Raw genomic sequence first — 15,458 nt, forward strand, 5'->3', positions numbered from 1 at the left:
GACAAAACGCAGGTCTGCAAACAAAATTGAAAACCTTTTTATTTTTATTTTAAGTGTTTAATATTCCACGGCTGTTGATAACGAAGACCTTTGAGTATACTTCTTATGTCATATGTCACCTGATAACCAATTGCGTAGATGGTATTCATTTTAATAAGCTTTTGAAAATTTAGATAGACAGTATATAAAACCGGTGACTCCATTAATGAATTGTAAATTGCTCATTGCCTCGAAGATGCACATATCAAATACATGTTAATCTCATTCGATCATGTATAGGATTTACAATTTTGCTGTATTAGTAATTTACAGTACATATCTTATAAATATTTCGGCCCTAAAACGTTTTCGAAATTCAAAACGAAATGTACAATACGAAAATGTTTACAAATCCGTAAACGTATTGTGGATGGTTAAAAGACGAAGCGTTATAGCATGTTTTACCTCGTGCGCAGATGACATTAATTGTTGGTCCGTAGCATTTAATAAAAACGATGGTAGATGTCAAGCTTTCAACAGAGACTTCACCAATCAACCTGTCAAAGGAATTCCTGAGAACGAATGGACTCATTATGACGTTTCACCAGGTATACATTATAACAAGAATATTGTAATAGACATTTGAAAAATAACGAACATAGATTTTCACAATAGCATGAGTAAGAACAGGAAAAATAATTCATCTTGCAAAAATATTGCTTCAGAACATGGATTAGGGATACAAAAAATGTGTGGTCTTGTTCATTTGCCGATAATTAGCTTTCAATAAATTAAGATTAAACCGAACTTTGGCAGAAGATGCTCAGAACGACCTTTTTTTCAGAAATTGTCACTCTCGTTTAATCTCGTTATAGAGATTCAAATTTGCGGTTTCATTTTAACGACGAAGCCTAATGGAACATATAATTTGGAACAAGTGTTCGTGTCAAAAATTTAATGTGAGATACAAAGTATTTTTTTCTGCTTACGATTCTACAAGAATAAATAAATGTTGGCATCTGATGCAGTTCATTTACATTTTGTGGTATCAATAAATGTTTAAAATAACCGAAGAAGTAACCTTAGAGCTATATTGCATTGAATATCTACTGCACTTTGGGTATCATCAGTTTCATATGAGATGACGTAGTCTTTACATTAACAGAATCAATAAAAAGAAAAATCAACATAAAATGCAAAGAATTATTAAAGCTTTCACGATGTAAACGAAGACAGCCACGTTTTAAATTTTACGATTTACTGCAAATTAATATTTATTTGATTACCAAAGGTTTACTGAGATAAAGTGGACATTGCCTTCAATCACACATAAAGACTGCCTCATATTATCAAACACATACTTGCATGGGTTGCGTTCAATATCGTAGCGGCTACGTAGTGCTACGTAGATTTTTGTCTACTGAACGAGTAGCTAGCCTAGTTGCTATCAATATCTATGTAGAAGCTAGGCTAGCTACACGTTCAATAGTCATAAATCTGCGTAGCCCTAAGTAGCCGCTACGATATTGAACGCAACCCTGTTTTCATTTAATAACTAGAGAAACTGTATTGTAAATCCAATAGTTTTATATCGATAGTTATGATAAACTACAATTCAAAATTATTATTTTCACAGTAACAGTCTGCAAGACAGTGACACCAAATACCCAAGCAAAAAATTGTTCTGAAGTTCAATCTCAAGGTCATTCGTGTAGTGGTGTGTACACTATCTACCCTTCCGTTGACATCCAAAAAGATGTTTGGTGTGACCTACAAACAATAGAGGGTCGATGGACAGTGAGTACATGTATATATATTGAATAACAACCTTAGCTGTGATATAAAGGCACGAATACTCAAATCTCATAAATCCCCTAAATATACATACGAAAATTAAAAAAAAAACTGAGGGATTCACATGAATCCAAAAGTATATGAGTATTACCCCCAAAGCTCCCTCCTCTCTATTAAAACAACACGAACAACAAAAAGACATGACACATAAAGTACCAAACTGAGAGTATTTGTAGATTTTAATTCAAGTTCAAAGCCAATAGCAATTAATAAACCATCGAAGTATCTTAGACTCATATTTAAATAAGTAACAATTCCTATATGAAGACAAATCCATAAATTTGCTTCGGACGCGCCAATTTTAAAAACAGTTATTTTATCATTAAATTAGACAGATACATCTGTGAAATACCGAGAATACGTTTCAGAAAACTTTAATCATTTGTTAGAAAAGTGTTACAATTCGTATTAAACGATCTAATGTCACCTTATGAAACAGTGTCATCGAGCTGGGAAGCCTTTGCTTGTTGATTAAAACATTATAAAGGCCCAGTGTTTTATTTGTGAATAGTTATACATGATTGTTTTCATCTGAAAGCCGTATTTGACTCTAAATCTTGATAATATTAGTAATACTGTATAATTCAATGATTATCTTTTTAATTGCATTTTTCACTTATATATTTTCTTCCAATGTAGTTTTATTCGTTTTGGGGCGTACATGAAGCTTTAAAACACCGGTATTTACATTTGATTTTTGTTTACAGAAACATACTTAAGTTATGACGTCACCTTGTTTCGTTGCCATGCCAAGACAATAACATCATTTCGCGGAATTTTCGTTTTATAAAATTTTAGCATGTAAATTGAAATGGACTGATTTGTTTATTTTGCTGTAGAACAGAGATATATATTGTATCTGAATCTTGGCTACGTAAACTGGGGGTTTCGATGTCAAAAATTGAGAATATCTGGCAGTATAAATCAGTTTGTCGTAAAGCGGAACAGCCGTTATTGTATATAACTGCGTGTGCGCTTAAGGTAGATATATGGTGATTATACTGGTTGGCGATATTAGGTCGGCATATTAGAATCTAATTTTATTGATATTGCATTTGTCATTTCGGAAGCGACGAGAAATATTTACAATTTGAGACGATCTAATATTTAAACGCTACATGAAGTGTAAATGCAATCCTAATTGTAGATGTACGACGGTTCTGCTGTCTACTGCTAGTAATCATTATGAAAAGCATTCTAATAGTTTCCCCTTAATGTTTGCAGTATTGATGCTAGTAAATATGCATATATGATTAAAAATGTTGAAATGTGACATTTCAGGTATTCCAACAAAGGAAAGACGGTTCTGTGAATTTTTATCGAAGGTGGTCGGACTATGAACAAGGCTTTGGTGATCCTAATACAGAATACTGGATAGGTTTGTTAAGTTATGCATATCACCACATGATAACTACTAATGACTTTTTTTTTTAACATTTATGAGAATGATTATGTAAATATATCAGGGAAATCAAAGATAAAAATTATGGGAAAACACTTAAATTGACAAACATTGGAACACATATGAATTAAATGTTGAACCTTAACTTCTCACTAAGATATATATTTTGTATGTTTTTGTTTTAGTATATATTAACACATTTTCAAATACAAAGCAAGTATTTAACTCAGGATCTCTCGGCTACTGATTTATCATAATATGTTTTGTATTTATCATAAGTTTATCTCTGTTTCAAAGTATATTGTTAATCTATTACTCAATTTGCTTCATGCAATAAAATCATTTGTCAAGAATAGCTTGTTTCCATGTAAAATACATCATAAAACGTAAGCTTCTAGGTGATGTAATTTTCAGAAACAATTGTAATAATGTAAAATGTTATCAAAGGTACAAGGATTATAATTTGATACGGAAGACGCGTGTTTCGTCTACTTTAGACTCACCAGTGACGCTCAGATCAAAACAGTTATTAAGCCAAACAAGTTCAAAATTGAAGGGCATTGAGGACCCAAAATTCCAAAACGTTGTTCCAAATACCGCCAAGATAATCTATTCCTGGGATAAGAAAATCCTTAATTTTTGAAAAATTTTAATTTTGTAAACAGGAAATATATAAAAATGACTATATAATTTATATTATAAGAGGTAAAATATGATATCTCTTTTGCTTGAAAACAAAGTTTAATGTGTTTTCCAAAGGTTGGAGAAGCAAATGCTTTGCTGTTTGAATTTAGAAAAAACTTAAATACAATTTAGCAATTTACTCTTCCTTTATAATTCTATAATCAGTAAATGAGTATCATGATCTTTATATCATCAAATTCAATATAGAGTAATTTCACCTCTACTCGTATAAAACATTGTAACAGATTGAATTTATTTTGCACGATCGAAACCATAATTTGGAGGCCAACAATATACAAAACATTTAACAGCCATGCGTACATGTAATTCTGTTTTAAATTCATCTTCAATGTGGAAATTGTAATTTCGATTGTAAAATCAACGATTGGAACTGGAAATACAAACAATCCAACAGGGGACATGAAAGGAACTGCTTACCATTCCGGAACACCATGTTTTCCCCTTGAATTCTAGCTGCTTTTAAAACTCTAATAGTGTCAGATTTTGTGGACCCGTTTGTTTTGTTTATCTTTTTTGTTCGCTGTTTCTTTTACTTATGGTTTTTGATTGCACTATTTTTAGTTTAAATTTACACAACACAATGAACAAGCTGAATATCAAGTCAATTTTATCGTTTGAATCATGCTAATCCTGACGTACAGGAGGTAGGCTACGAGTGTATTACAACAATTTGTTTGTGGAATACCTAATGAAAAGTAATGCAATGAACATTCAAACTATGTGCTTCTCATTGAGTAAATAGTATAAAAATGAAACAGTTAGAACCATATAAACGAACTACAATCAAGCCTGTTATCTTTGATGAGTTAATTTACAACCACTTGACCTGTGAAAATGTGGGTGGAGGTTTTCCATCTGAGTATATCACCATCCCAGTGGTCAGCACTACTTTGCTGACTTGAATCATCATTGACATGGTGATATTAACCAACGAATTGTTTCTGTTTACAACTGATTATTCGAACTAAGGCAGGAATAGATTATGCCAGTAGTCGCATGGTTGTGCTGACACGGTTAGTAATGTTCAACTTCTTAATATATGGAATGGCTTTTCAACTGTTTTGAGTCGAGCGTCACTGATGGATCGTATATAGATCAAACCAGCGCCTGGCGGACTAAATTATAAGTATAGTGTATTTGGTGAGTAATTACATGAACTCTATTCGGCAAAACGTTTTTGAATTTTAGGTCCTCAATTCAACTTATCGCTATTCCTGGTTAGTCTGTCCCACATGAACTATTGACGTCATACAACGATCACTTTTTCATGGTGGTGTCATATATTTTGTATTATGACGTCAAAATGTTACTTGAACCTGTGTGAAGATTAGTAATGGCGGACAAATAGCAATAAGGTGTATGCTCATCTACTTCGTTCTTAGTTTTACACTTTCGCTCTATTTTAGCTTTTGCGTTTGACGTTCAAAATTATCAGCCTAGTATATTTCATGTTGCTTTTTTTTTTGTTGCTCATACTATCATTTATGTAAACTATTCCAATTTGTTTTTTCTTAAAGGGAATGAGGCTTTGTATCAATTGACACTTTCTGGTGGAAATGAATTGCTAATTTTGATGCAGACATGGGATGGTGTATGGAAGTATGCTCATTATACCGACTTTTATATCGGCCCTAAAAACGACAATTATAGGCTTCACTTTTCTGAATACAGTGGCTCAGCAGGTTAGTGCAGCGATTTAAATATATGAAATGTTAGTTCTTTCATAAAACGAACTAGCCAACAGAAAAGCCAGAAGTAATGATAATGTCTTCAATAATAGAGAAGTATCTGTGTCGCAATACAACGTTATGTTTTGAACATAGAAGCCAAGTATCTGCCACTAACACATTATATTTGTAATACTTGACAAACCATGACAACTTAAGGTTAATGCTAAATTCATCATTTTTTGTTGGTTTTAGAATACAAAACTATATAGTTTATAGTCCAATGACGTTACATATTTTCATATGAGTATACTAATAATGCAATTGTTTAAGTTTCAGAAAGGCGATTTACACCATCGTGTATGTATATTTTTCTGCAAATTTAAAGACCCGGCTCTTATTTTGTTGTAATAAATCTAACATTTTTACAGGTAACAGTCTGTTTTACCAGGTAGGATATCAATTTAGTACACTAGATACCGATAATGACGTCTCTGGTGTATCTTGTAATCCGAAGTACCATAAGGGAGGTTTTTGGTTTAGTGCCTGCGGTAGTTCCGATCTGAATGGATACTATTACCAATCTGGGATTATCTCCAACGATTCATGTCATTGGTGGACATTTACAGAATACCGAGAGTCTTTGAAAACCATTTATATGATGGTTCGATAATTTGGTAAACACTATGATGATCACAAGTGTCATAGTGTTGAGATGATCTTTGATAAAAATTGAATGCAACTCAATTCCATCAGTTTTGGATCATATTAACAGTCAACTATATTTCTAGTTTTTAAAACTACATATATAGTATCTTTAGTACAGCTTAAAACTATTTAAGTTTAAAATTACTCTTCTGATTGCTCTGTTATTGACGTTGGTGTATGACATTTCAATAAAAGCATTCGAAATAAGTTTGAAAGGAGTCATTTGTATAAATAAACTCATCATAGATACCAGGATTAAATTTTGTATTTACGCCAGACGCGCGTTTTGTCTTCAAAAGACTCACCAGTGACGCTCGAATCCAAACAAGTTAAAAAGGCCAAATAAAGTACAAAGTTAAAAAGCATCGAAGACCAAAATTCCTAAAAGTTTTGCCAAATACAGCTAAGATAACCCATTCCTTAGGTAGAGAAGCCTTTCAATTCAAAAGTTTTGTAAAAGAAATATATCAAAACACTTTATTTGCATGTACATTTGAAAAAATTATCTTACTATTAAAGTCAGCATAACACAATTTGAAGACTTAGTTCTTTCAGTTGAATTTTTCAAATCACAAAATTCAATAACTGTCGAAAAATTCACTGTAAATATCCTTATTACTATAATCGAACAGATTCGATAATAGGTCATATATATAAAAAAGAAAATACTTCAAAGAATGTACTATTAAAGACGTATTTGCACTTGTATGCAAATTTCTCCGCCACTCCATAAAATCACACAGTTTCCCGTAATATTTGACATCACAATTTAAAAAATTTGACGTCACAATTCAATAGGGATTGTTGCCTGACGTCAAAAGTCTATTTGGAGCAGATCTAAGGTCATTCGGAGAAAAAAATCAGCTGAATACTAAATAATTACGTTATTCACACGACACTGTATCGGTTGACCGATGATATCCAGTCGATAATATTCATATATATGTTTTTTCTTGTACATATATTCAATACATCCGAACTAAAAATGGTGATGGTGCATGAATCCAACATGAATAATAAATGCTCAATTTAACAAACAAAAAAAACCAGGAAATGGATTTAATTATTGAAATAGATTTTCTTCTCAACTTGTGATACGACTAAAAGAAAGAGTCAACAACAAAATCTAAAAGAGGAAAAACAACGAAAAAAATAACATGTTTATCTACAAATTGCAAGCATCACAAATGGTTCTTTTATTAATTTTGAACGAGTATACTTTTAGTTGTCTGCTTCTTAGTCATCTGAAATAGTAGTACATATTGCCTGTTGAGTTTTCTTTCCTCATATTTACATGATCACAATACAAGGCTAGGTTTGTAATAATAGTAGCAACACCACTAGTGCCACATGTGGAGCAGAATCTGCTTAACTTTCCGGACCATCTGAGATCACCTCAAGATTTTTGTGGGGTTCGTGTTGCTTAGTCTTTAGTTTTCTATGTTGTGTCTCGTGCATAGTTATTTGTCTGTTTGTCTATTTCTTTTTAAGCCATGACGTTGTCTGTCTGTTATCGATCTATGCATTTGATTAATCCTCTGATATCTTTCGCCCCTCTTCAGTGTGAACATGCGCATTACAAAACCCATGATACACTTTAAGATAATATTTTTTAAGCATTTGATGTAGGCTAAAATCGTAATATCCTGGCACATTTTCAGGACCAGTTTATCACAGGAATCGCTTATCCTGTCAACGCATCTTGTCTAGCTCCTTTTGAAGTTCATGCAATTTTCCCAGATTTGTTTTATTTCGGTCCTCAATGCTCTTCAACTTCATATTTTATTTGGCTTTTTTTTTTTTAACATTTTTGGATTCGAAATTCACTGATGAGTCTTATGCAGAAGAAACGGGCATCTGGCGTATATACAAGATTTAATCCTTGTATCTATGATGAGTTTGTTTATAACAACTGGGTCGATGCCACTGCTGTTGGAGTTTTAATTCCCCGAGTGTATCACAAGCCACGTAGTCAGCACTATGTGCTGACATTAATTATCATTGATATGGTCATATTTATAAATTAACTGTTTACAAAACGTTTGAATTTTTGAAATACGAAGGTTTTACTACAGCAGGAATAGATGACCTTAGCTGTAGTTGGCAAAACTTTTGGGAATTATGGTCTTCAGTGCTCTTCAACTTCGTACTTAATTTGGCTTTATAAATATTCTGATATGAGCGTTACTGATGAGTCTTATGTAAACAAAACGCGTGTCTAGCGTATCAAATTATAAGCCTGGTACCTTTGATAACTATTTCCACAGGAATGGCTTATCATATAAAAAAGAAGATGTGGTATAATTGCCAATGAGACAACTATCCACAAAAGACCAAAATGACACAGACATTAACAACTATAGGTCACCGTACGGCCTTCAACAATGAGCAAAACCCATACCGAGCTATAAAAGGCCCCGATAAAAAAATGTAAAACAATTCAAAAGGGAAAACAAACGACCTTATTTATGAAAAAAAAAATGAACGAAAAACAAATATGTAACACATAGAATGAAAGTCAAAACAGTGTGGCTGTGACCATTGATTGACACATTAAATTCATCCATTGACTGGGACAATTTACATGAACGTTTGTCTGTAACGACCACTGTTCACGACGTACCTACGATAGACATTTAAACTGTGGGGTCACCAAAGGTTTCTTAACGCCTTTAATTATAAAATAATTCAAAAAATTAATCAGGAATAACCTTTATGTTTTGATTTATATAATTGATATAAATCAAAACATCGTGTTATTTCTGATTAGTTTTTCGAATTACTTTATTAAGGTGTTGAGAACCTTTGGTGACCCCATAGTTTAAGTGTCTTTAAAAAGTACATAGTGAGCAGTGGTCGTTACATACAAACGTTCACCTAAATTGTCCCAGTCAATGGATGAATTTAATGAGTCAATCAATGGCCACAGCCACACTGTTTTGAATTTCATTCTAAACAAACGACAACTACTGAATTACAGGCTCCTGACTTGGGACAGGAACAACACATTTTTTCTCGCTTCTCTTGAAGTTCTTGTCTCGCTCCTTTTGAAGTTCGTGCAATTTCCCCAGATTGTTTTTTATGCCCCACCTACGATAGTAGAGGGGCATTATGTTTTCTGGTCTGTGGCTCCGTTCGTTTGTCCGTTCGTTCGTCCGTCCGTGCGTCCGTTCATCCCACTTCAGGTTAAAGTTTTTGGTCAAGGTAGTTTTTGAGGAAGCTAAAGTCCAATCAACTTGAAACTTAGTACACTTGTTGCTTATGATATGATCTTTTCAATTTTAAAGTCAAATAGACTTTGGACCCCAATTTCACGGTCCACTGAACATAGAAAATGAAAGTGGGAGTTTCAGGTTAAAGTTTTTGGTCAAGGAAGTTTTTGATGAAATTGAAGTCCAATCAACTTGAAACTTAGTACACATGTTCCCTTTAGTATAATCTTTCTAGTTTTTATGCTAAATTACATTTTTACCCAATTTTACGGTCCATTGAACATGGAAAATGATAGTGCGAATTGGGCATCCGTGTACTTTGGACACATTCTTGTTTACTTTGATTTTGTCTCTTTCTTATTCTTCATAATCAAACAGTAAATAAATATCAGTTCCAAAACCTTTTCACAAAATATAAGAGTCAGAATTAGTCGCTGTGCTAGTAAACAAATATAAAGTCTGATCCATTGTGCAATTCTTCTTTTTATATCGATAATAATTATAACAGCTTTTTATTAATAAAACAATTTGTCGACTCTAATATATTCGCAACAAATGTAAATGCAAAATACTTCCATATATAATGTTCATGTTCATTGCTTTTTACTAACACGAAAAGAATTAATTTTACACAATTTCACATTAAGGGCATTGATTGAACTTTTATTTTTTAAGATAATTATCAGAAGTAATTACTTCAGTGTCTTCTACCTTGGTTCAATAAAAGATTTATAACTTTACATTGCAAAGAATTATCTTCGAGAAAGACATGCTATAAAATCATTTGTAAAGTATTGCATTTGTAATTAAAACCTAACATCAATTCTATAATGAAATACTTCATTCGCATCAACTAAGTCACTTAAAGGAAGAGAGAGTTGTGAGCAACATAAACTGCCATTGCTAATTCCTTTTGCCAAGGTAACGTCACGTATTCCTACTAAATGATCAAGAAATATAAGTATAATGGAATTTACAGGATTCAGAAAAATCGCCATTTTAGATGATCAGGAGGCTGTCACTATTGCATATAAGGATGTAAGAGATGACCATACAGACACGAAATGGTAATTTTAAGTTAACAACATTCTACGCTAAGAGTTCTTAGTTGACATTTTCAGAAATTATTTTCTTTCAAGTATATTTGAAGAATTTAACTACCACGTATGTTTGAAAGTATAAAACTATCCAAGTTTATTTGGAAGAATAAAATGATACATTCAAAGAAAATTACCACTTTAATGTTAGATGGGTACTGATTGACATTTTAGTCTCTAATATACATCTAATCTTAAATATATTTTCTAAAGTTGATATCGATTTTGAACTAGCTTTCAGTAATAACTGCGAGCACTCTCAAATCTGTTCTTAGTGTCTTCAGTATTTGTGTTTGTTCTTGTTATGCTTTGAATAGATCTGATGAGTAGTTAAAAGCTTTTCAATTAATCTTTATAGTTTGTTCTTATGTAGTGTTGTGACATCACTTTCCCAGGTTAGGGGAGTGCTGGGTGATAACACATCTTATTTTTTTATATTTACCTAACGCCTTTGATAATTAGGTCGAAATAATAAATAAATATTCCTTTTACATTTTGAATTATCATTATTTTGCTTCACCACATTCATCTGTCTACAGCTTGTTGATTATAGTATTCCTTTTATTCACAGGTTACTCTTAAAGTACAGCGCTGAAAATAAGATAGTACTACATTGGACAGGTTCTGATTGCGGGAAATTCTTTGCCAAGTTTACAGGTAAATACAGAGTGTTTGTCGTAATCCTTATGCTTTCCAGTAAATACAAGTAGCAAAGACTCGTATTTAACTGTTTCAAACCAAACTCTCCAAAATTATTGATTACAAATAGGACTAGAACATCTAGAAGTCGAAAACAAAATGATAAGACCATGGCAGACGAAGACCGACGAAAAGACAAATAACACAGACTGAGACTGAGGAACACGATCTCCACCTAAAAAAAAGAGAATGATCTCAGGTGTGCTAGATAGGTAATCAGATCCTGTATCATATGTACCACCCGTCGTGATGGTCATGTAAGTACAAACACGGTGATAAACCCAATGCGGTAGGTCACAGTCGAGGAAACAAAGAATAGATTGCAGTTGCAAAAATTGAAAAATATCTATCGTCATCTAAGAACCTTTAGTTTGGTTATATTACATTTTGTAGCATCATGTCATGAAGCGTTAAGAACATTATATGGTCAACTGATTGTCTTTTTATTCCAGATAAAGTCAGGCTATTTGCCTTCATTCGTCTGGATTTCGAGGAAAAGGGACCAGAGACAATTAAACGAACAAAATTTGTGTTGTTATCATGGATTGGTCAAGACGTTGCAAACGAAAAGAGACAAAGGGTTCATGGAGACAGGGAATGTATCAAAAGCGTAATTAAGGTGAATTTTTAAAACAATTTGAAAGGAGGTCACGAATCAAACATTTCATCTGAAATAATATTTGAATTTAGGAAACTATCATACCGAAATAAAAATATCTTCTATAATGTGGACAACATGTATTGTTTGTTTAATGATTCAGTTTGTAATGTTTGTAAATATTTTTTACTAATAGTATCCCTTGCTCTTATCCATACAATTTTTACAATAACTGTAGTTTATATATAAGGTCCCTTTATTTTTACTCAAACAAACAGTTACTAAATTGATGATATAAAAAAGAAGATGTGGTATGATTGCTAATGAGACAACTATCCACAAAAGACCAAAATGACACAGACGTTAACAACTATAGGTCACCGTACGGCCTTCAACAATGAGCAAAGCCCATACCGCATAGTCAGCTATAAAAGACCCCGAGTACATTCTTAAAGCTTTTTTATTGAACATTTTCTTTTAAAATTAAGAAATGGTCTTAAAGCTATTTAAGTTACAAGAGCATAGTCAACGTTGAAAACCAAATTACCTTGGGAAATTCCGAGAACAATCATTAATCGGAATAGTTTGATTGAATGCATTTGTAGTGATGTTCATCGTTATCTTCGATTGCCATACTTTTTAATATGAAAAAAAAGTAAGTGTGTTATAACTCACAAAGTCTTTTTAATCTTTTCTTTCTTTCAGGATTATGACTGCGAATTATGTCTGTACGAAGAGACAGGTATTGATGAAAAATTGATATTGCAAAAAGTAGAAGAGGCCGAGACAAAATGACTAAAGGATGAAGCAACATATACAATATTAAATCAGGAATGATTTTGTAGCAATGCAGTCTAAAATGTACTACTTGTTTTTATATTTAAGGAATCCTAAAGTTCTTTGTTTAAATCGTCGTTTATCGGAAATGCTAGGTCTTTTCTTTCTAGCCTTAAAATGTGAATGTTTCTGTACTTTATCTGAACAGAACTATATATTTGATCCCCCAAAATGTGCTTGTGAAAAGAAAGGAGACTGTATTTTAGTGGTTATCGTTGTTTGCTGTCTTATTATTAAGTTTAAGAATTATGACAAAACATGGCAAAGATAAAAATGTCAAGGTTTATTTATAAATTAATATAAAGATTCCGTCCCCATATCGTAAAATTAAAGACTCTATTGTACATAGCAAAATGGTAAAGAACAGAAAAAAGGTTTCGTAATATTAGATTTGCATAAAAAATAGATCCAGAGTTTAAGGTTGTATATTACACACCGTCAACATTTTGGGTTATTTCGCTTTGAATATTCGCCTTGATTTTAGCATTTTTCCTCGATAGAGTATTTCCTTAAAGTTTGTAACGAAACGATTTGAATTTTAAATTATTAACTTCCCCACCTTAGTAGCAATTTACAAACTTCACCTGCATATCGGTTATACATTTCCCAACTCACACAGAAAGTTGATAAACCACGGGTATGTCAAAGACCGCCCCGTCTTTTTTCTAAAACAAAACATCATCGGAAGAAACCAAGACATTGTTGATAAATATTCCGTTTCAACTTCACAATGGTCTTGAAGTATAGATTCTAGATACTGACGTTGTTGATCATATAAATAACTTGTTATTGTATTCTTTTATTTGTAAAATTATTAGTATTTTTGTATTCTTGTCATTTGTTTTTTGCAAATGTGCTTTTTGGTTTATCATTGTTGACATATTTGCTTGTTTAACTAGTGATTAAGATTATAACTCAATGTAGACTGATGTACCCCGTTATGACATTTTTACCTATTATGTATGTGTGTTTTGTTCTCATATCATTGTTAATGTAAATGAATTTTGATGCGACGGTAATACAAGTGAGAGGTTTAATCCACCATTTTTGACATCAGAAAATGCATGTACCAATTAAGGAATATGACAGTTGCTATCCATTCGTTTGCTGTTTTTGAGTTTTTGATTTTGCCATTTCCTTAGGGATTTCTCATTTAGAGTTTTCCTTGTAGTTCGGCTTTAATCTCTCAACTTGCTTTAATCGGATTTCTACTTTTTTTTTTTATATCGAGAGGAATTCGTGTTGATCATGTTGTGGAAGATACTAATGAATGGGTATTATTACCATTTATAGATTGTATACGCCATAACAGGTATATTTTTTTTCAATGGTCAGAACTAAGAATACTTTGTATTTTAAGATATGTGTTGGGAATACTCAGGCAAATCACAATATTTAGCACCTAGACAATATGATTGAAATATCATGTGGATAAAAGTTAATAGCCTTGAAAAAAAAGTTTTTTTATGCCAATATCTTTGTTTTCAGTTATCATTTCAACTATGGTCTTAAAGGTTGAAACGTTGCCTTTATATGGATATCTGCGTCATGACAGCAATTATAATAAAACATAAATTAAAGTCAATCTTGTTATCTCTGTATATTGGTAAATTGAGTTTGCTATCTTACCGATAACTTGGTATAGTATCCATTTATAAGGCTATAATGGTTTTACGTGACAGGAGGAATATAGCTTTATATATTACACACAGTCAATATTTTGAGTTATTTCGCTTTGAATAATCACATTTTTTTCAAATAAAATTCCTTAATATATGTTTTAAGATCGCATAATTCAGTAGAAGAAAGGCGAACAACAATGATCAAGCTAAATATCTTCAGCAGCGTTTCTGTTTGAAATTGTTTGCTATATATACACGTTTATAACGAGTTTAAACTAATTTTAGACTTGTACCTAGAATGTTGTTCCCGCAGATAAAGCCCAAAACAACAACGTTTTTGTGTGTAAATCACATTACATAAACTGCATGCTTGAGAAATGAAATAAGTATTGACAATTCACTTGAAAACCCAATATATACCCTTCGACGCTTACTAATTAGTAAATCCTGGATAATCATAGGTCTGTTACTAGCATATGTTCCTTTGATCATAAAGAGGAAGAACTGGATCTTCCATCACTGTATTTGATACCTAAACTACATATGTGTCCTTAAAAACAACAGTATATTGCTGGATCTTCAAGGTGCTCCCCTAAAACTCTTTCTCAATTATTAACATCAATTTTATCAGTAATCAAAGTCACACGTTCCTTATGTCGTAGTCGTAGTCCTAGTCCTAGTGTGACCTACCGAATAAGACTATTTATCCTTCAACAAAACGCATATAGCACCTCAAGGTATTTGTAATATCTGAAAATAAACTTGAAAAATAATTCGAAATGTGTTTTTCAATTGAAAGACATTGGCGTCATCGATAAGACAAATTGAGGTAAGTGATCATAAAAATTTAGACAATAACTATAGTATTAAATTGAGACAACGTCAATTATTTTCTTGTTTATTGTATGAGAATATAGATTTTATCAATATATGCATACATACAAAAATTATATAAAAAAAAAGTATTAGTCTATCATGTGTATTGTAGTAAATGCACATATTTTGTGTGAGTATCTTATTAACTTTTTTCTATTTTGAAAGTAAGGTATAGAACAGTTAGATGCTTCTAACATTATGT

The 15,458-nt window shown here is 32.1% G+C and overlaps 2 protein-coding genes across 2 annotated transcripts; both read left to right on the top strand.

Moving 5' to 3' along the window:
• Positions 1 to 215: 215 nt before the first annotated feature.
• On the top strand, positions 216 to 6,555 carry LOC139510541 (microfibril-associated glycoprotein 4-like). The gene is made up of 5 exons (XM_071297106.1): positions 216 to 587; positions 1,616 to 1,776; positions 3,115 to 3,211; positions 5,458 to 5,622; positions 6,039 to 6,555. The coding sequence occupies exons 1-5, from the start codon at positions 272 to 274 to the stop codon at positions 6,278 to 6,280; spliced, it is 981 nt and encodes a 326-aa protein (XP_071153207.1). The 5' UTR covers positions 216 to 271; the 3' UTR covers positions 6,281 to 6,555.
• Positions 6,556 to 10,296: 3,741 nt separating this feature from the next.
• Positions 10,297 to 12,823, top strand: LOC139510542 (coactosin-like protein). Its single transcript, XM_071297107.1, has 4 exons — positions 10,297 to 10,594; positions 11,196 to 11,281; positions 11,776 to 11,942; positions 12,627 to 12,823. The coding sequence occupies exons 1-4, from the start codon at positions 10,494 to 10,496 to the stop codon at positions 12,714 to 12,716; spliced, it is 444 nt and encodes a 147-aa protein (XP_071153208.1). The 5' UTR covers positions 10,297 to 10,493; the 3' UTR covers positions 12,717 to 12,823.
• Positions 12,824 to 15,458: the final 2,635 nt, after the last annotated feature.

The sequence above is a fragment of the Mytilus edulis genome, chromosome 2 (genome assembly GCF_963676685.1).
Source record: "Mytilus edulis chromosome 2, xbMytEdul2.2, whole genome shotgun sequence".
Taxonomy (NCBI): Eukaryota; Metazoa; Mollusca; class Bivalvia; order Mytilida; family Mytilidae; genus Mytilus; species Mytilus edulis.

Bases quoted from the DNA above. Each gene is read 5' to 3' on its own strand.
- LOC139510541 (XM_071297106.1), top strand. From the start codon at position 272: ATGTATAGGATTTACAATTTTGCTGTATTAGTAATTTACAGTACATAT. The intron at 588-1,615 runs GTATACATTATA...TTATTTTCACAG, and splicing joins TCATTATGACGTTTCACCAG to TAACAGTCTGCAAGACAGTG. The intron at 3,212-5,457 runs GTTTGTTAAGTT...TTTTTCTTAAAG, and splicing joins TAATACAGAATACTGGATAG to GGAATGAGGCTTTGTATCAA.
- LOC139510542 (XM_071297107.1), top strand. From the start codon at position 10,494: ATGGAATTTACAGGATTCAGAAAAATCGCCATTTTAGATGATCAGGAG. The intron at 11,282-11,775 runs GTAAATACAGAG...TTTTTATTCCAG, and splicing joins ATTCTTTGCCAAGTTTACAG to ATAAAGTCAGGCTATTTGCC. The intron at 11,943-12,626 runs GTGAATTTTTAA...TCTTTCTTTCAG, and splicing joins GTATCAAAAGCGTAATTAAG to GATTATGACTGCGAATTATG.